This window comes from Gadus morhua, chromosome 1, assembly GCF_902167405.1.
Source record: "Gadus morhua chromosome 1, gadMor3.0, whole genome shotgun sequence".
NCBI classification, from domain to species: domain Eukaryota; kingdom Metazoa; phylum Chordata; class Actinopteri; order Gadiformes; family Gadidae; genus Gadus; species Gadus morhua.
Window position 1 is genome coordinate 26,678,034 of NC_044048.1, and position 20,895 is coordinate 26,698,928.

The 20,895-nt window shown below is 45.7% G+C and overlaps 1 protein-coding gene across 9 annotated transcripts in view; it reads right to left on the minus strand.

Annotated features, from left to right (window-relative positions):
* Window positions 1-20,895, minus strand: part of cacna1db (calcium channel, voltage-dependent, L type, alpha 1D subunit, b) — a 75,225-nt gene that overhangs the window by 33,676 nt on the left and 20,654 nt on the right. For 6 of the 9 annotated variants that reach the window (XM_030365723.1, XM_030365379.1, XM_030365633.1 and 3 more), the window contains exons 4-21: window positions 19,823-19,962; window positions 18,025-18,167; window positions 16,498-16,641; window positions 12,882-13,078; window positions 11,435-11,538; window positions 10,904-11,073; window positions 6,027-6,101; window positions 4,768-4,855; window positions 4,474-4,500; window positions 3,713-3,873; window positions 3,264-3,489; window positions 2,653-2,860; window positions 2,102-2,222; window positions 1,571-1,685; window positions 1,294-1,351; window positions 905-965; window positions 571-709; window positions 31-160 (exon numbers count right to left, since the gene is read on the minus strand). In XM_030365723.1, coding sequence (XP_030221583.1) covers window positions 31-160; window positions 571-709; window positions 905-965; window positions 1,294-1,351; window positions 1,571-1,685; window positions 2,102-2,222; window positions 2,653-2,860; window positions 3,264-3,489; window positions 3,713-3,873; window positions 4,474-4,500; window positions 4,768-4,855; window positions 6,027-6,101; window positions 10,904-11,073; window positions 11,435-11,538; window positions 12,882-13,078; window positions 16,498-16,641; window positions 18,025-18,167; window positions 19,823-19,962 — 2,307 coding nt within the window. The remainder of the gene's footprint in view (window positions 1-30; window positions 161-570; window positions 710-904; window positions 966-1,293; window positions 1,352-1,570; window positions 1,686-2,101; window positions 2,223-2,652; window positions 2,861-3,263; window positions 3,490-3,712; window positions 3,874-4,473; window positions 4,501-4,767; window positions 4,856-6,026; window positions 6,102-10,903; window positions 11,074-11,434; window positions 11,539-12,881; window positions 13,079-16,497; window positions 16,642-18,024; window positions 18,168-19,822; window positions 19,963-20,895) is intronic. The other 3 variants (XM_030365892.1, XM_030365557.1, XM_030365973.1) reach the window with 3 other exon arrangements.

Below are 20,895 nucleotides of genomic sequence, written 5' to 3' on the forward strand. Positions count from 1 at the left end.
AACGACCCGTGTTATGGTGTCTAAACGTACGAAGTTGCGTCTGGAGAAGTTGCGAATGGGGTCCTCCGCAGCCAGGGAGACGGAGCTGAGCATGATGAAGACGAGGATGAGGTTGGTGAAGATCTGGTGGTTGATGAGCTTGTGGCAGAGCACGCGGAACCTGCAGACGTCACGCGGAGAAGGAAAAACAAGGATCAACGGGTTTTGAGTAGCAGCAACGCATAGTGGCAGTAAGAGCAAAGGCTTGTGCATTTGTGAATGTGTGTCTGGTTGTGTGTGCGTACGGGCATGTGTGTGTGTGCGTTCTATGATCGTGTGTGTAAGTGTATGTCTGTGTTTTATAATATTGTTGTTAAGTGTAAGTGTGTGTGTGTGTGTGTATGGGGGAGGTTACGATGACGTATGTAAATGTATGTTTTATGATTTTGTTCAGTATGTGTGTCAGTAAGTGTGTGCGTTTGTTTGTGTGTACATATGCACGTGCATTTGTCTGCGTGTGTGTTTGTGTGTGTGTGTGGGCGTGCGTGCGTGCGTGCGTGCGTGCATGCGTGTGTGTTTGATGTGACTGACGGGTTGGTGCTGCTGAAGATGAAGAAGGCGCTGCCCTCGGGGATGGGCGGAGTCTTCTCCTTCATGGTGAGCTCGGACATCCTGAGGGGGCGTGGCCCCGGAGGAATCTCTGGTAGATCCTCCTCTTCCTCTTCACACGCTGGGGAAACCAAACACCATCATCTCAACATTACAACGTTTCAAAGTGGTTAAAGTTAATCATATTTCAAATAGCCAAATAGGCCCAAAAACACCAAGACACACACACACACACACACACACACACACACACAGACACACACACACACACACACACACACACACACACACACACACACACACACACACGCTTTACCTGAAGTATCTAAAGTAGGGTATGGCTCTTTATCTTCCTCCAGTCCACTCTCTACCGCCACCTACAGGCATTGAGAGGTTTGTCAAAAAAAACACGACACTTGACTGTGAGGCTTAGTTTACTGTAAAAAGACATCAATCAAGATCATAAATGCCCTAATATACATCCAAAACAAAGTTAGATTAGAAAAGATGACACTATAAAATAATTGAATCATCTCAAGAATCAAGATTATTTATTGTTTCACGTCACATACAAGGCAGGACAATTACTTGGTTCTGGTTCCTCAGCCTAGCGACAGCAACCATGTTAAAGTTATCAATAAACACAATATAATTTAAACAACAGAAACCAAACAAATTGAATAGATCTTCAACACTCTCTCTTACCTTGGTTTCTCTTCTCTCTGGCTTGGCCTCTACTTTCTTCCTGTCAGCAATTGTACAGCTGTAGGAATAAACACAAGAATACAAAAATGTAATCAATAAAGTATTTCATTTTTTCTTTTTTACTAAAACAACAACAAAAATATATTCCTCATTTAACAAGTTTAAAAGCTTTCACTAGGGACACGGGACCACGTTCAGTTAACCACAATGTCAAGGCCATAGTGTTCACTTAGCGGTACACCAGGATACGACAGGCTATCTAGCAGCTACACCGTACATGGCATTGTTCTTCCTCTTCTTTGCCTCCTCTTCCTCTTTCTGAGCCGTGTTGAGGCTCTCAGCATCTGCCAGGTTGTCAACGGCGATGGCCAAGAAGACGTTCAGCAGGATGTCTGTTCATACGACTTGAGGGAAAAATTAAAGACTGAAAGGAAATGTAATTATGACTGTAGATGTGTACGGATGTGTATGGGTCGATGTGTACGGCACGGACACAGCTGTGTGTGCATACGTTCATGTGCACACAAGTGTGGTTGTGTGTGTGTGTGTGTGTGTGTGTGTGTGTGTGTGTGTGTGTGTGTGTGTGTGTGTGTGTGTGTGTGTGTGTGTGTGTGTGTGTGTGTGTGTGTGTGTGTGTGTGTGTGTGTGTGTGTGAGAGAGTGTGTGTGTGTGTGCATGTGAGTGCATGCGTGTGTGTTTGTGCATGTGTGTGTGCATGGGTGTGTGTGTGCACATGCACACATATGTGTCTGTACGTACGCATGCGTGTGTGTGTGTGTGTGTGTGCGTATTATGCTCAGCAGGATACAGTTTCCACAGATGAAGAGGATGATGAAGTAGATGCAGACCACCATGCCCGAGGAGGCGGGGCCACCGTACGCCATGATGCCGTCGTACATGACCTGGTTCCAGTCCTCGCCCGTCAGGATCTGACCACAACACACAAGGAATGGTCCGCGTGCTCGCAACATAGCGTGCTCGTGCTGAATATGGTTGTCTTTATTACACGAATACATCTGATGTGTGTTGCACCTCTCATCATGGGGGAGAATCTCAAGGGGTTTGACAGCACTGAAAATAAGAATGGGAGCGTGTGTTTTCTTGTGATGAAATCAATCAAAGCTAAAAGCACTAAACAGAGGTGTCTGAGGAGGTGTGGGCGGTTTAGCACTGACTGTCTGGAACATGGTAGGAGCCAGATCTCGGGAGGAGGATCCGGCACAACAAAAATCAAGCAGACCCAGCTAAGTCGGCTTGTTCATATGAACAGACTTCTAAGAAACAGACATTTTGTGTATTCCTCACTCTCCTTTGGTAGAGTGACCTTTGACCCCCAGCGGAGGCCGGCCCTGCACCCACCTGGAACACGGTGAGCAGGGCCTGGGGGAAGTTGTCGAAGGTGCTCCTCTTGGTGACCGTCTCGTCGAAGTTGAACTTTCCCCCGAACAGCTGCATGCCCAGCAGGGAGAAGATGATGATGAAGAGGAAGAGCAGCAGCAGCAGGGAGGCGATGGACTTCATGGAGTTCAGCAGCGACGCCACCAGGTTGCTTAGCGACGCCCAATGCCTTTGGGAGAAGTGCGGTTAGGAAGAGGAGGAGTGTGACACATAGGTGTCCGTGGGGCTCTCGCACCCGTTAGCAAAGACAGATGCACACGTAAACAAAGACACACTATAGAAAACAAAAAAACATGAACACACTTGAACGCATTTATAAAGTGATAGACACACACACACAGAGACACACACACATTTAAAATCGAAAGAACAAAAAAACACAATAGAAAACAAAAGTGTTCAAACTAAAGTGATCAGCATTAGCACGTCAGAGCTGAAATAGCTAAAACATGCCCCAAAACATATCCCCCACTCCGTGTCAGGTAAAGCTGGAGTTTCTTCCTACATGTGTCACCTGTACACATACAATGACGCACACACACACACACACACACACACACACACACACTCACCGTGTGACCTTGAAGATGCGCAGCAGCCGCACACAGCGGAACACGGAGATGCCCAGCGGTGACATGACAGCCAGCTCCACCAGGATGGTCTCCACGATGCCCCCGCATACCACGAAGCAGTCGAAGCGGTTGAACAGCGACACAAAGTAAGCCTGCAGGCCCAGGCTGTACATCTTCACCAGCATCTCCAGAGTGAACATGGCCAGGAGCACCTTGTTGGCCACGTCTGGGGGAGGGGGAGGAGGGGGGAGGGAGGTGGGAGGGGAAGGAAAAGTGAAGTAGAAGGGGGGGGAGAGGGAGAGAGAGAGGAGAGAGGAGAGAAGGAAGGTGAGGAGGAGGGGACAGAGCAGAATGAATTCCACCGTGCCACAAAGAGCAAGACATGTTCTAGGACCAGCTCAGCGGCCAGGTAAGAGATGGTTCTGTGGGTTGTACCGGCACACTCGTACCCTGTACTTCAGTGAGCCAATCCGGCTGGTTGTAGTGCTCCGAGGAGATGGTCAGCGTGTTGAGGAACACCAGGACGATGACCAGCCAATAGAAGGTCACCGACTTCACCGCCGCCCGGCACTTCCTGCGGCAAAAACGGTTCCACCGCCGCCACTGGCGACTGCGGAAAAAACAAAATGGAGGCAGGAGGGTGAGGTGCTGGATGCAGTGGTAGGGTTTACTATTTAGCCTTTTGTCCAAAGCGACTTACACAGACGTTTTATTGGCTAGAAGATACCAGGTAGGGGCTAGGCATCGCAAGGATGCAAGGATGCCTGGGATGTTTTTCACAAATCTATATATTTCTTTTTTTGAAAACCTTGAAGGGTTTTGTATTTGTTTGAGGATACAAGTAAGTAAGACGGGTTGTATGTCAAACTGCTTTTAGGATGTGATGATGGCCGTGGATCAGAGGTTATAATGGCAAGGCTGTAAGGGAAGTGACGAGAGGAGAAGTATTCAAATGGTTGATTAGTGAAGTTGAAAACACGATGCACGGTACACAGGGACATGGGAGGAAGATTGATTGAAACCACGGTTAAATGACACCTGTAGCAGCTTCAGGAGTAAGAGGTACACAGGGGCCCAATAGGTCATGCAAGACAGGGGGTCCCCTGGCGGTAAATCAGGATGGAGAGGGCCGCCGGGATCATGCAGCTTTGAGTGATGGAGGACGGGGGGGGGGGGGGGGGGGGCGGGGGGGGGGCACCGACGTACTAACCTGCCCCTGGACTTGCTGATGTTTAGACTGGAGGGAGAACAAGTGTGGTGGAGCGTTAGCACAACGTTGAGTTCAATGGTTACAAATGTTTCTGTTGGACTGAATACACCTCGAAAGAGAGAGAGCGGGATTATGGGATGGAGAGAGAGAGAGAGAGAGAGAGAGAGAGAGAGAGAGAGAGAGAGAGACAGAGAGAGACAGAGAGAGAGACACAGACAGAGAGAGAGAGAGAGAGAGAGAGCGCGCGCGCGCGCGTGCGTGTGTGTGTGTGCGTGCGTGCGTGCGTGTGCGTACCATATCTGACCGCAGCATTTGGAGCGGCCCTCCTCTCCGTTGGGGTTCTCCGTGTTCACAGATTCAGTCTCGCTCGTGGGTATGCTCGCTGTGACATCACACAGGAAGCAGGAAGTTAGATGTGTTCAGTTGGAACACTCAGGAAGTTCCCTTTACAGGAATTGATGGAGATGAATTGATTGATTGATTGATTGATGATTGATTGATTGATCGATTGATTGACATGACAGCCATGGATTGATACATGTCCTTACCTAATATGATGAGACTGTGGCCAAAAAGTAACTTATATTTCCTCAAAGTACAAATATTAATGCCGCCTAAGATGCCACATCAAAAAAAAAGTATAATCACATTTGAATCGAATATGAAATCAGCACAAAGATAAAAATGAAACAGCATGTTCCTGTCACACCAAATCCAAAATATGTTACAGTTTTTTTCATTTCCTGTAAAGTTGATCTAGGATCTTGATGTTAGGATACCATCAAATGAAAATGTACTTTGCAGGGCTTAACCTTGCTAGCTGATGTTATTAATCTCTTGTTGTTTCTACCTTCGAATTTCCTTCGGTCTGTGTCTTGGAAGGCAATATCTTACAGTTTGACTTTGAATTGGCAATTACAATGAACTCGCAAAATATGACACTGCCAGCTTATCTAGAAAAAACGTATACGAAGAAGTCTACAAATTAAATATATAGACTTCATAAAATATGAAATTCAACACTTTTCTTCTCCTTGTCCTCCTACTCCTGCTCCTCATCATCTTCCTCCTCCTACTCCTCCACCTCCTCCTCCTCCAACTCCCCCACCTCCCCCTCCTCCTCCACCTCCTCCATGGAGGTCTAACACAGACAGCCGCCACTAGGCAGAATACAGCCGTGGTCCATTATTTGAATCCTACGATGCATCTCTATTTCGGTTTGCAATCCACTTATGTCTAATGTGAACGCCTGCGTTCTGCTGAAGGCTCTGAATGTCCCCGCTAAATATAAAAAGCAGGCAGAGCCCTGTGATGAGCATGAAGAACGGTAATGTTGATTCCAAACACAAGCCAAGCACCCACAACGCAGACGGATGTGCTCACAGATAAACGCACGCGCAGACACACACACACACACACACACACACACACACACACACACACACACACACACACACACACACACACACACACACACACACAATGAGTCTTTTGATTCATCTCTCCATCTCTCAACACACATGCACACAAACATACACATTTCATACATTTACCCTGTGTTTCTGTAGACTGAGTGAACCAGCCAAACTTTCCTTTCTTCTTCTCAGTGAGGTCGGCTAAGGTGACACCTTGGTGACACCAACATGCAGTTCACAGAGTCAGACAGCAGGGGGGGGTAAGTGAGTACACTCCAAAACAAAAGTCAGCAGGGAATAACACTACAGTACAAACCAGTGCATGAAATAAATACTATACAGACACAGTTTCTTTGTCCAGACAATTCTATAAAATGAAGGTGTATGTTTTGAGTTGAAGGTAAAACATGATGAAGGTTAGATTAGTGGCTCCGAATAATGAGGGTGCTGTGGTTTGTATGGAGGGATTTCTTAAACTTGGATTCTTAGCTGAAAGTACTTTAGTCACACTAAAAAACATGTTTTCATTGTTGAATCTACAATTGAAAACCGGAGGCCACTAATACGATAGTTCTAATAAATAAAGCAATACAACATTTGTCGTTATGAACACGAACTGAGGTGAAATAATCACTGTCAATGAAAACAAAATTGGAAGATTTTGGTAGGTTCTGGACACAGAAACAGTGCACTGTAAATCTGAAGAAAAAAAACAACTAAGAAGCATGGTGAGGAGGAGGAAGAAGAAGAAGAAGAAGAAGAAGAAGAAGAAGAAGAAGAAGAAGAAGAAGAAGAAGAAGAAGAAGAAGAAGAAGAAGAAGAAGAAGAAGAAGAAGAAGAAGAAGAAGAAGAAGAAGAAGAAAAAGTAGAGGAACAAGAGGATGTTAGCGCTACATTACAGGGACAGAGTTAATCCACAAGGAACAGCAACACTGCAGGAACTACGAAGAGAAGAGTTAGCAGCCCGGCAGTCTCTAAAAGGCTCTAGACAGTGCTAGATGAAACAAGAAAGAGCAGGGTTACAGCAGAGACCAGAGTAAGGGAATAGAAAGACACAGACAGATAAATGTGCTGGGGATAGTATAACTCAAGGTTGAAAGGCACTAAAGCAGACGTTAGAAGACAGTGGTATATAGGGAGGGAGGTTAGCAGCATGGTTGTGTACGGTTACCGGTACACAAGACACCGCAAGGGTAATCTTCCTGAGATGTACAAAGTGATGCTCATACTGTACAGGCACACACACTCACACACAGGCACTTAGACACACACACACAAACACACACACACACACACACACACACACACACACACACACACACACACACACACACACACACACACACACACACACACACACACACACACACACACACACCCCCACACACACACACACACACACACACACACACACACACACACACACACACACACACACACACAGACTATATATACAGATATTTATATCTCATACAGATAATAGACCGGAATCGTTGATGATCAGAAGGTTATCCACCTAGTTAGCACACACAACCTTTAAAACCCCAATTAGACAAATCCAGATTTTTTTATTTATATATATCTATATATATCTATATATATATATAATGTGCAGGCGTCGGGGAGAAGTTAAAAAGAGCATGAGAAAATAAATCTAAAGAAAGACAGATACAGAGAGAAGGAGAGAGAGATAGAGAGGAGAGAGAGGAGAGAGAGGGAGTGTGAAAACAATAAGGGATGAGGGAGAGAGTGTGAGAGAGAGATGGAGGGTGAGAGGGAGGGAGAGTGAGAGTGAGAGAGAGAGAGAGGGAGAGAGAGAGGGAGAGAGAGAGGGAGAGTGAAAGAGAGAGAGAGAGAATGATGATAGAAGGAAAGAACAGCACAGACTATTGGATGTAGAGGAAATAAATAAGAAGGAGACGGAAGGAGAATCTTCAAACGGACAGCAAGGCATCGCCTACGCACAACGCCAGCCAAGAGCTTTCCCACAAATGTGCAAATGTGGAACACATATCCTGTGATGTTCAGCGTTTTCTCTTGTGATGTTCAGCATTGTATCTTGTTTAAACGTAGTGCCAATGTAATTTTAATTGGAACAAGTGTCGTGTGGTCGGTATGAGGCACACAATAAATCCCCCGAAAGGTTTGAGAGTGAGGACATACTGACTGTTATGGACCGTGTGTTCTTGTGTATTCCTGTTCGGTCTATTCTTGATGAGGGTTGTCAGTGTGTGTTGTGTGTTACATAATTAATTTAATCTCTGTAGCAACCTCTAAATATGAGGAGAAGAAATTATCAACACACGTCAAACTGATGAATTGTCATTGGTCGTAACCCAGTGGCTAAGAATTATACAAACAGTAAAGGTTATAGCATGGGCAGTAAATCCTGGTCAGATCTCTCCACACATGTACAGGATTCATGTACAGAATTCATGGCAAGCTACTTTGAAATCATGCAGTCATATACTTTGTGACTACTAGAGGGCGACATTACCTCTGTAGTCTATACATCTTCCTGATACATATTATTATTTGTATCGAACTCTGAGGTTCTACGAATTATTTGGCACTATGCAATTAAGCTAGGGCGAAGCTAGGGTCATTTTGAGAAACCAGCCAGAAAAAAAACAACTGAAAAAAGTCCCACCCCTCCCTTCAGGCCTCCATCCAAAGCAACTCCCCCAGAACACATGACTAGCTCATTAGCTTTAGCAATTGGTCTGCCTAGCATTGACTCCGGTCAAGCGCAATGAGTGCAGAGGGCGTGCAGGTAGCCAGGTAGGTATAGGCAGACAGGTAAGGATTTTAATAATTTCATTCAGGGCTGAGTGAAATGATCAGCCTTATTACAGGGCCTGTGATATCATCCGCTTCTGAACTGTATTGATGTAGTAATTATATATAATGGTAGTTAATGTAGCAATCTTGAACAACAGTCTGCGCACACACACACATACACACACACACACACACACACACACACACACCACACACACACACACACACACACACACACACACACACACACACACACACACACACACACACACACACACGCACATACATGCCCTCTCATCAAACCGTTTGTCCTGTTGTTACCATGGTAGCACAATGTCAAGGCCAAGGCAGAATAATTAGTATGTTGGTAGTTTAAGACAAAATGTCATATTTTCCTTTGTTTCAAGGCAATCGTTTTCCTTGAAACAAACATATTGTTCCTCACTGTTTCCGGATCGAATTTAATAGACATTGGGATATGCCAATGCCCAATGGTCACACTTATACTTGACTAGAATTCATCTAGTCTGAGAAAAAAGATACTTAATAACAATGCCTGTTAATGGGAACTCCAACAGGGAGTGTATTACTGGTCATCAACAGGACAGGGCGACAACAAACTTAAAGCAAGTAAATCCCCCAGAAAGATGCACTCCGCTTTTTGGCGGACGGTTGCTGCTATGCAATTCTACAGCTTCACACATACTTCAGCCGCGCGGATGACTCGCGGATGACTCACAATAGTCCAACAGGCCATAGCGCACAGGAGAGACCTCTTCACGTGCGAGTATAAACAACAATTGAACGGAATGTGTAAAGGCACATGGATTACATTCCCACATCGCGGCTCATAGCAGTGGGCTTAGATGAAGTGGATGAAATGTTGTGAGGGTCACTGCTCAGTGTAAAGTTGTAGGAAGACAACAGACGGACAGGCATACAAGACGTGTGTGTGGTCCATTTTTGCTGTTCAACCAGTGTGATGGTCGACCTTAAATTTAAAGGAGATTTCCAGTTTGATTGTAATTGTTTTGATCCATTCACTATTTTTGTGATTGAACTCTGTAGATATGAGGGAGGTAGGTTTGTATATATTCGTAACACAGATTGTACAACAGACGTTAGCCATTGCTGTTAAGAGATATTTAAGCTTGAGAAAGAAATGGCCACATGTCAGCTTTGCTCTTCTACTATATTTGAAGGGGAAAAAACACATAAAAATACACATGTTCTTTTCACTGCCACTCAAACTGCCATTTGGCCTGCAGAGATTCAGTTTAGAAATACATAAATTAAAATCACGTGTTAAGAGATGGAGATAGAGAGAGAGAGAGAGAGACAAGATCATGAGAGAGAGATAGGGGGGGAGAGAGAGAGAGAGAGAGGGGGGGGGGAGAGAGAGAGTAGAGAGAGAGAGAGAGAGAGAGAAACGAGAGAATGAGAGAGAGAAAAACGAGAGCATGAGAGAGGGAGAGAGATAGAAAGAGGGAAAGAGAGAGAGAGACAGAGGCAGAGGCAGAGGCAGAGACAGAGACAGAGACAGAGACAGAGACAGAGAGAGAGAGAGAGAGAGAGAGAGAGAGAGAGAGAGAGAGAGAGAGAGAGAGAAAGAGAAAGAGAAAGAGAGAGAGAGAGAGAGGGGGGGGGGGGGGAAGAGTGTGATGGGGAAAGAGGTAGATAGAGTCACATAGAGCTTAAAGGGGACCTATTATGCTTTTTCGACTTTCATCACCTATAAACGTTGTTATAATGATTGATAGTCATGTTTAACCATACTAAAGTGTCAAATAATGACGTACATGCATTTCGACATATTCCCTGCTGACAGTCTGGGGTGGCTGTGCAGAGCGCTAAACACTCGGGACAACGTTTGCGATTCACTTGTTCACATTTCCGGGAAATCATCTACGTAGACGTACTCCTGCCGCGCCCCCATATGCCTAGTCAAACTGCCCGCGCGCGCTTCAAGGAAGGTAACCAATCACAACGGAGTTGGGTTGGCAGGAGGGGGGCGAGGGGGCGGAGAAGGACGAAACCGAGCGTTGACAGAGAATGCTGAAAGCGCCCAGATGAGAGGAAGAGTTTCCCGAAAATCGACATCGTTTTTTGTGTATGGTTAAACATGACTATCAATCATTATAACAACGTTTACAGGTCATAAAAGTCGAAAAAGCATGATAGGTCCCCTTTAAGGGTGTTAGCTGGGTGTCAGTTGACGGTTGAGTGGCGCTTACGGTTGCGCTTGCCGTCTTCGTCGCAGTCCTCGTCGTTCTCTGGGTCGATGTCCTCGGCCTGCGTGATCCAATCCAGGTAGCCCTTCAGGTCCTCCTCCAGCTGCTGCTTCTCACGCAGCTTCTGGAAGTCTCCACGCGCCTTCGCCTTCTCGCGCTCCTTGGAGAACTCTCTGGAAAGGCCCAAACGTCGCCCCGCGAAAGAAACCCGTCACTGGTGGAAGTGATCATTCGTGTTCAGCTTGCAATGGAAAACCATTGCAACCATTCCAAGAGAAAAAGGGTTGAAGCTGTTGTTATCTGTGATGAGCTATTAAACAGTTCAACTGTTTGCCACTGTATAGCTCAGCTTATTTGGTCAACTTATGGGGGTACTTAGTAGTCAATACAACTAACTTCAAACTGTCAGTTGAGTTCATAAGCCTATTTATAAACCGGCTAATTATTAATACCCTGCCTTTAGACGGACAGGGGACAGCCAAAAAATAGTAGGAAAGAAAAACACAATTAGTCAAAGTGAGATGCGGCACCTACCCACTCAACACTCCCAAAACAAGGTTCAGGACGAAGAAGGAGCCAAAGATAACCAGACTGACGAAGTAAAGCCAGGGCAGCTCGAAGCCCATCGCATCATTCATCTGCCACAGAGAGAGAGGAGGAGAGAAGGGGAGGGGGGGGGGGGGGGGGGGGGGAGAGGAGAGGAGGGGAGAGGAGAGGGGAGAGGAGAGGGGTGAAGCAGAGAGGAGAGGAAAGGAGAGGACAGGACAGGAGTGAAGGCGAGAGAAGAGGAGAGGAGAGGACAGGAGAGGGGAGGAGAGAGGGGAGGATAAGTCAGGAGAGGACAGGAGAGGAGAGGAAGCAAAAAAAAAATTCAATATAACTTCCCCTTCTGAGTTCCCTTTGTACATTTCCAACATTTGCATAATATCAGATAATTCATTATATGCTGTGTTTGAACTTTGTCTCTTTCTGACACCTTAAACTCTTAAATAACTTTAGCAGTGAAGAATCACCATGGCAACACATGTGTGTGTGCATGTGTCTCTATATGAATGTGTGTGTGTGTGTGTGTGTGTGTGTGTGTGTGTGTGTGTGTGTGTGTGTGTGTGTGTGTGTGTGTGTGTGTGTGTGTGTGTGTGTGTGTGTGTGTGTGTGTGTGTGTGTGTGCGTGTGTGTGTGAATGTGTCTCTATATATGTTTGTGTGTGCGCGTGTGTCTGTGTGTTTCATAGAGAGAGAGAGAGGTGTTGATATTCATAATTTCATAAATCCAGGGTCTAGGCTGATAGGAATGAGTGGGAGGCTATGAAGGAGACAATGTACTTTGGTTCAAGCACAACACAATTCAATAGGAAAGATAAAGCGCTTACAGTGGGCCAATGAGACGCTCTGGCGGCCCTAACCAAACACAATGAATACCACTGCCATGCCTTCCTTTTCTAGGTCAAATGTAATTATCCGTAACGATTTTAGCCTATAAGACAAAATATGAAAATTATTTAATTAGACCTGATGATGATTTTGTAAAACAAAGTTAACCTGACTCTTTTGTAGTGAGGTGGCCCAACAGATTACCCATTAACATGAAGGCCTCACGTTCACCCACTCATAAGCGCACAGGTCCCTAAACACGGTCCTTCTCTGTGTTTAGTACTTTGGGGGCTCGGGGGATAGATGCTGCCTAATAAGGACACCTGGAGCCACTAGGGGCCTGAGGGATTAAACTAGCAACCCTTCAGACAGCGGTGGCACATTCTTTTCAGATATGTCTCGATTTGGATCGCATGCTTTGATTTCGTTCTTCCAATAAATGTGATTAAGTTATTATGTTGTTAAGGCTTAAAACTCTATGTTTAACGATTTTCCGAAAAGTCAATGGAGAAAATGAATGGGAAATGTATGGGTCACTACTCTATTGGGCGGGGGGGGGGGGGGGTTGAAGATGATAGATTATACGTGATGATGATGAACACTGGTCGTACCCAGTACAGCACGTCGGTCCAGCCCTCCATGGTGATGCACTGGAAGACGGTCAGCATGGCAAACAGGAAGTTGTCGAAGTTGGTGATGCCGTTGTTGGGGCCGTGCCAGTCGTCGCGGCACTCGCTACCGTTCAGACACTGGCGCCCGTGACCCGTGAGCGTGCAGGGGGTGGGCTCCTCCTCCGCCAGGGCCTGGCCTGAGGGGGGGGAGAGGAGGGAGGAGGAGAGGGAGTGAGGAGGGGTGGGAGAGTCGATCGGGACTTCAGAAAACCAATGAAGAAAAGTTGACGCAAAACAACCCAGGAAAATAAGAAAAGGGCTAAGGAAGACCACTCAAGAGAGCTGTGTGTGTGTGTGTGTGTGTGTGTGTGTGTGTATGTGCGTGTGCGTGTGCGTGTGCATGTGTGTGTGTGTGTGTGTGTGTGTGTGTGTGTTTGTGAGAAAGAGAGAGCAAGAGAGATTTGATGTTGGGAATAAAAAAAAAGTTTAAAGGGCAACTTCACCCATTTCACATAAGCTTTGTATTTTTAGAACCCCCCGCATATTTTTGAATGGTCTAGCATCATTCCCTTATTTTCTGGAGAGACTGGAGAGATCCGTATAGATCTCCAACACTTCCTGTTTTTAATGACGCAATATGACGATTTTTGCGTACAAGAAAACAGGAAGTGTAAGAGGGGATGATTCTCGTAAGACTACAACCACTAGTCCCACCCCCCTCTAGGGGGTGGGACCCACTGACGCTACAGACCTATTAGAGCAGTGCCAGTGGGTGGGACTTCACCAGCAGAAACTAACATCCACAGCGTCTGAAGCTAAGATAACAGAGGCTGTTGATAAAACTGAAGTACATTGGCGGAGGGTACTGGATCTGACATAGAAGTTCACCATTTCGAAAGAAATACAAATGAGGACTACCGTATTTTCCGCACTATAAGGCACACCGGATTATAAGGCGCACCTTTAATGAATGGCCTATTTTAGAACTGTTTTCATGTCTAGGGCGCACCGGATTATAAAGGCGCATAGAATAGAAGATACTGCAGTCAAACGTTTGACTGGGGTTGCATTATGCATCGACTAGACCGAGCTGTGCTAAAGGGAATGTCCGAATGTCAGATAAAGTCAAACTTTATTAAGCGTTCCGACAACTCCAGTCACTCCCATGGTAACGATGTTCAAACGTTAATGTGCATATTAACAATATCTCATCAATATCTGATCAATATCAATATCTCTTAACAATAAGCTCACTTTTTCAGTTCATTCCCCGTCTACGAATCCCTCGAATTCTTGTGTGTCCGAATTGAACAGTTGGGCGAGTACGGCATCCAACATGCCCGGATCCCTCTCGTCATTATCCGAGTCAGTGTCGCTGCTGTTGCCTGGCAGTTCAGTGATTATTCCTGCCTTCGTGAAAGCTTAGACCACAGTTGAGACTGTTATATCAGCCCAGGCATCGACGATCCATTGGCAGATAGCGGCGTAAGACGCCTGGCGCTGTCTCCCCGTCTTGGTGACGTGTGTTCGCCTTCTTGGCCCCGTCCACACGAAGCCGATTTTTTGGGTGAAACCGCATAAATAAACGCTTTTGGTGGACACGGGCAACGGCCACACCAAACGCGTGTAACGTGCCTAACTTGAAGCTTGATCATTGTGTGTCACAAAAATGGTTCAACGCGCCAACGCGCCTGTGGCTGCGCTGGATTTAGGAGTCCCAGGAAGGAAACCCAAACGCCGCCGTATTTGGGTGCATGATAGAGTTTAGATCGGGTTAGATTAAATAGATTAAATAAATAACAATAATCGGGTTCAATAACTTCACATGGTGTGTCTGGTGTGTTTCCAGCATTCGTAGTGTTGATCAGCAGATAGTCCGCCAAGACGTTGAGGTTGCTTAGCAACCAGAGACGCTGTCCATGCAAGTGAATGGAGCGTTCCCTCTTCGTCATAACTATCAAACCAAACATCCTTCACATTCAAGGAGCGAACATTATGAAATTAAAATGCACATTTCTCGTTAAAAATGTTTACATAAACGCATTTAATTGCGTAACTATGTTACTATTTCCACCCAGAATAAAGAAAGATGTCGGCCGTATGCTTCTGTGCAAGCGTCACTACTCTCTGCCAGTGACGTCGGGTCAAGCTCCACGCTGATTTGTTCCATTAGTAGATGGAACAAGGAGGTGTCCGATAGGCGGAGATGATCAGCGGGAGTGGCCGCCAGCGAAGCTGTGCATGGTGGGAGTTGTTGTATTCAATCCACAAGCGCCAAAAAGTCACTTTCTGCCTTTTCTTGGTCAAGACTGCACCAAATTAGAATTTTATTTTATTATTCGACTACATATAGGACCCAATTTCAATACATATTCATGCCTCCACCGGTGAAATGCTCCTTTAAATAGGAGAGTGACAGAGAGAGTATGATGAGAGAGAGTACGTGGGAGAGAGGTAGAGAGAGAGAGAGAGAGCGAGAGAGAGCGAGAGACAGAGAGAGAGAGAGAGCGAGAGAGAGAGAGAGCGAGAGAGAGAGAAAGATTTAACACAGCACCAGAATGCACACTGAGTAAGGCTAGCACATGTTAACATGAGAGACAGTTTATGCCTAGTGTTGTACCAGAGTGCCAGCCACACCACTCATTCTATCACTCTCACCCTATCTCACTCACTTGCTCACTCATTCACTCGCTCACAAACACGCTCACTCGCTTGATCACTCACATTGACCAGGAGACTTCATTCATATAACTTCAACCTTCCATTGTGTGCAATTCCCGGACTACATTCACACACACTCACACACCCACACACTCACACAGCCCACGCGCAGTCAAAACAGGAATGCAATAGGTTGTAGTTGCCAAGGCCGTGATTTACCTTACACAAGACAAGAAGGACACACAGCAGGCTGACACAAGTCCCTGTGTGTGTGGGTGTGGGTGTGCGTGTGTGTGTGCGCGCGTGTGTGTGTGTGTGTGTGTGTGTGTGTGTGTGTGTGTGTGTGTGTGTGTGTGTGTGTGTGTGTGTGTGTGTGTGTGTGTGTGTGTGTGTGTGTGTGTTTGTGTGTGCATACGTGCGTGGGTTGGTGTGTGTGTTTGAGAGAGTGAGAATGAGAGAAAGCAGATGGATGAGTAATGAAAACTTAGCCCTGGAAGTCAGGCCGCATCTATTTAGTCACTGAGCCATCCCATAATGTAGGAGGAGATGTGCTGTTGCTCCAACCTGTAACACTGACTATCCATCCACCCTTCATCCTTCTGTCACTCCGTCCCTCGAACCATCCCTCCATGGTACCACCTTAAGAGTGTACTCCATGTTGAATAACAGCAGTGCAGGTCATGGTTGTTGACATGACAACCAAGGTTGGCCAATAAACGCATATCGTTAATTACATAAAGTATAAATTATATTTCACGTTGCTTAAATGATGGGGTCTATCGATAAGAGACAACAGTTAAATAAAATACAATACAATTGAATAAAATACAAATTGATTTAATTATATTGGATTTAGTTCAACCCAATCAAACTAGATGAGAATCTGACAAAACCAAAGGGTGGGCTGGGTTAAAGGCTACACCGTTGACCGGGCTCTTGAGCAGCTAGGTCTCACCTAGGTAGCAGGTGGCGTGCATCTTGCCGATGAAGAGCTCCAGGCCGATGATGGCATAGATGATGATGACAAAGAGGACCAGCAGGGCGATATGCAGCAGGGGAACCATGGCTTTGATGATGGAGTTTAGAACCACCTGTAAACCTGCAACCCCCCCCACACACACACACACACACACACACACACACACACACACACACACACACACACACACACACACACACACACACACACGAACACACACGCACACACACACGACAGGTTAGACTGACTTCAGGAGGCAGCATACAGTGTGGAGGATATATTATATAAACAGTATATAGGAGGTGAAGAAAACATCATAGTGATAGTGATGAGGACCAAGGGCTTTGGTACGTACACACACACACACACACACACACACACACACACACACACACACACACACACACACACACACACACACACACACACACACTTCTATATGTGGTCAGGCAAATCTACAAAACCTGATTAAGTCACAAAGAAGAAAGGATGTTTGAATACTAATCTCCACATTTGTGTGTGTGTGTGGGGGGGGGGGGGGGGGGGGGGTTTGTGTGTGTGTGTTTTAATATAGCTTAAATTATGAAATCTGTGTCAGTCTGTAATTCTATCAACGTTCTATTATCAAAAATATTAGCATTTTATGAATGCTAATACTAATTGTTAGCTTATCAGTCTTATTTTCTCATTGGGGAGTCTATAGCTGAATACTGAACACTAAATCATCATACATCATATTTTCCCTCTCCTCTTCTACTGTGAAACCGGTGAATGATGTGTTGTCATGGTGATCGAAGAAGGCCCACACACAAGGATAACTTTTGCCTAGGCTGAATTGTCAACAACATTGCAGCAGCTCTGACCCTGGGACTAGCTCACACATATTGCTGTCACTCCAAAGGAGCAGAGCAAGCTGTTCCAAATCACTTTTTCTCTTTGGAATATTTTCATACTTCTTTCTGTTGAGTAATAGATTGGCCTACATTTGCAATTTACACATACATTGTGTAAATATTTACATTATTGAGAGTGAGTGTGTGTGTGTGTGTGTGTGTGTGTGTGTGTGTGTGTGTGTGTGTGTGTGTGTGTGTGTGTGTGTGTGTGTGTGTGTGTGTGTGTGTGTGTGCGTAAATGTGTGTAGGAGTGTTCATGTATGTATGTGTGTGTGTGTGTGTGTGTGTGTGTGTGTGTGTGTGTGTGTGTGTGTGTGTGTGTGTGTGTGTGTGTGTGTGACTGTGTACATGTGTGTGTGTGTGTGTGTGTGTTTGTGTGAGTGTGTGTGCATGTGCATACCTTCGTACGTGCTTGTGTGTGTACATGCATGCGTGCGTGTGTGTGCGTGTACATATGTGTATGTGTGTGTGTGTGTGTGTGTGTGTGTGTGTGTGTGTGTGTGTGTGTGTGTGTGTGTGTGTGTGTGTGTGTGTGTGTGTGTGTGTGTGTGTGTATGCACAAGTATGTGCGTGTGTGTGTGCTTGTGCGTGCGTGTGTGTGTGTACTCACTGGGCACTCCAGAGACCAGGCGCAGGGGCCGCAGCACGCGGAACGCCCGGAGGGCTTTGACGTCAAAGCCCCCCGGCTTGCCCCCCGTCTGGGAGCCGGAGTCGGCGTCTTTGGTGATCAGCTCCAGCACCACGCTGAACAAGCTGGGGGAGTGGCGGTGGAGGTGGTGGAGGTGGGGGTGGAGGTGGAGGGGTTGGAGGTGGTGGTGGAGGTGGCGGTGGAGGTGGAGGTGGAGGTGGAGGTGGAGGGGTTGGAGGTGGTGGTGGAGGTGGCGGTGGAGGTGGTGGAGGTGGAGGTGGAGGTGGTGGTGGAGGTGGTGGTGGAGGTGGTGGTGGAGGGGTTGGAGGTGGTGGTGGAGGTGGCGGTGGAGGTGGTGGAGGTGGAGGTGGAGGTGGTGGTGGAGGTGGCGGTGGAGGTGGCGGTGGAGATGATGGAGGGCGGGAGGAAGAGAGAGGGTGGGGTGGGAGGTGGGTGGTGGTCATTAATGCATGGATCCATGGAGTGAGTTCAGTACATGAGAGTAAATACAAAGTAAAGAGTCAATAACGTTGAAACATGAGACAAATGAAGAGCAACGGAGAGGAGAGGGCTTGTGGGGCCAAGTGATAAAAACATGGCAGTTCATGTTCTGAGCAGATAATGTGAATATGTGTGTTTGTCAGCATTTCATGTGGGTCAGGGTCAAGGCATGCACTCGATGTACTACAGTAAAAATAGGCCGTAACACGACGCACTGCTGCATACTAGGGATGCACCGATCCGATATTTGTATCGGTATCGGTACCGATATTGAAGACATTTCTAGATCGGGTATCGGTGACAAATGTGCCGATCCATATTTAAAAAAAAATAATATATATATTTATTTTTTTTTACGTTTATGTACATACTTGAATCCTATTCCTACTACCTTGCTGCTTTGATATAATTGAATTTCCCACGAAAATGTTCTCACGGGATTAATAAAAGTGTATCTATCTATCTATTGGCTGATCTATTCAGTTTCTATGCTGTGCGCTGTGAGTGACGTCATAAACAAGCAACACGCCGTGCGGAGCCTACAGTGATTGCAAAATGGAGCGAGCAAAAGGATCTGCTATCTGGAGCTATTTCACTTTACCTAAGCCAGCAAGCTCCACGGCTACATGCAACATATGCAAAGTAAATGTCCCGAGGGGTGGTACTAAACCTTCTAGCTTTAATACCACAAACCTTATAAAGCACCTCCAAAAATTCAAGTCTCATGATCCCAGTCTTTTCCCCTCAATGAAACTTACAGTTTGTAGCCATAATTTCGCGCTGTTTTTCTATATCGGTATCGGATCGGTATCGGCCGATACTAAACCTCAGATATCGGTATCGGTATCGGAGGTGAAAAAAGCGGATCAGTGCATCCCTACTGCATACAGTACATATAAGGCATCATCCGGGTTTACATTCAATGTCCCCAACCTCCAGCCAGGGGGTACAGGGAGCCAAACCTCAAGGTGTGTCACCCTCCATTTGTTACAAACGAATCATGAGATTTATTCAAAAGCTGCACGTAACAGTTGCATGCACACTTGTCTATTTGCGAACTGTGGAAGTGTGTGTGGTTGGTGGCTGGTTTCAGCAGCCTCATTTGGCCCGAGTTCAAGTCTGATTGGAATCTGGGGCTGAGTGAGGCTGCACACATGTTGCATAAACCAACACACGAACGCAGTGTATGAACGTAATGTATGTGCGCTTGTTTCTGTGCATGGTAATGCTGAATTTTGTGTTGTGCTGTGTTGTGTTGTGTTTTGTGCACTGGCCTCACCCCACGACGACGATGACAAAGTCCAACATGTTCCAGCCGTTGCGCACGTAGGAGTTCTGGTGCATGACGAGACCATAGGCAACGATCTTCAGGAACGTCTCTATTGTGAAGATGATGAGAAAGGCATACTCCACAGTTTCCTGCACACACAGAGGGAGAGGAGACACAGTTGCCATTTTGATCAAGTATGGTTTCATATATATATATATATATATATATATATATATATATATATATATATATATATATATATATATATATATATAAACATGAATGTATGAGCATTTTTCATCAAATAGACTAAAATATTTATTTTTTGCATACTCATGTCTTTGTCCATGACTTCAAAGTCCATGACCACAAAGAATACTACAGGACGACATACAGCATTACAACTATGCCATGTACGGCAACATAAGGCATGATAACGTGCGAGCGGTCACAAACATGTACTGACTAAAAATGAAGGTCTCTTCTCGCTGCTTTGAAAAAAACATTTCAAATATGTAAAAGAACATTAAAAAAAGAACAGTCTTGCGTTGGGTGACTCAAATTAATATGGCCTTGTGGTCTTGTTTCACCCTGTATTATGGATACAAACCACACTCATTGTTAACACATTAGAGTTAGCTTGACAATCACAATTTAACCAACATAATATAGACACAAGCCACTTCTTGCATTTCACTATAGCCTGTGTTCACAATTAACGTCCGTACTACAAGATTCTGTCACAGCTAGGCCCAATTCAAAGGTCATGCAGCTGCCAGGGTCGACTATGGGCGAAAGCCCAGACACACAACCAGTGCGTTTACATTCACAACTATAAACCAATCATGTCCTGAGTGCACAGTGTTTATTTATTAACTGTCATTGAAACACCTTGGGTCAGTTACGCAAATCAATTTATTCCCAGAGCATAACGGTTAAGACCCGAAGATGACTCGTTCATCATCTGATCTAATTTGTCATGCGAACACCTCAGAATCACCTCCCAACCACCCAGAACCCGCGGATTCACCAAATACATAAACAAGAACGTGTTTACACATTCCCTTCAGTTTCTATCTGTC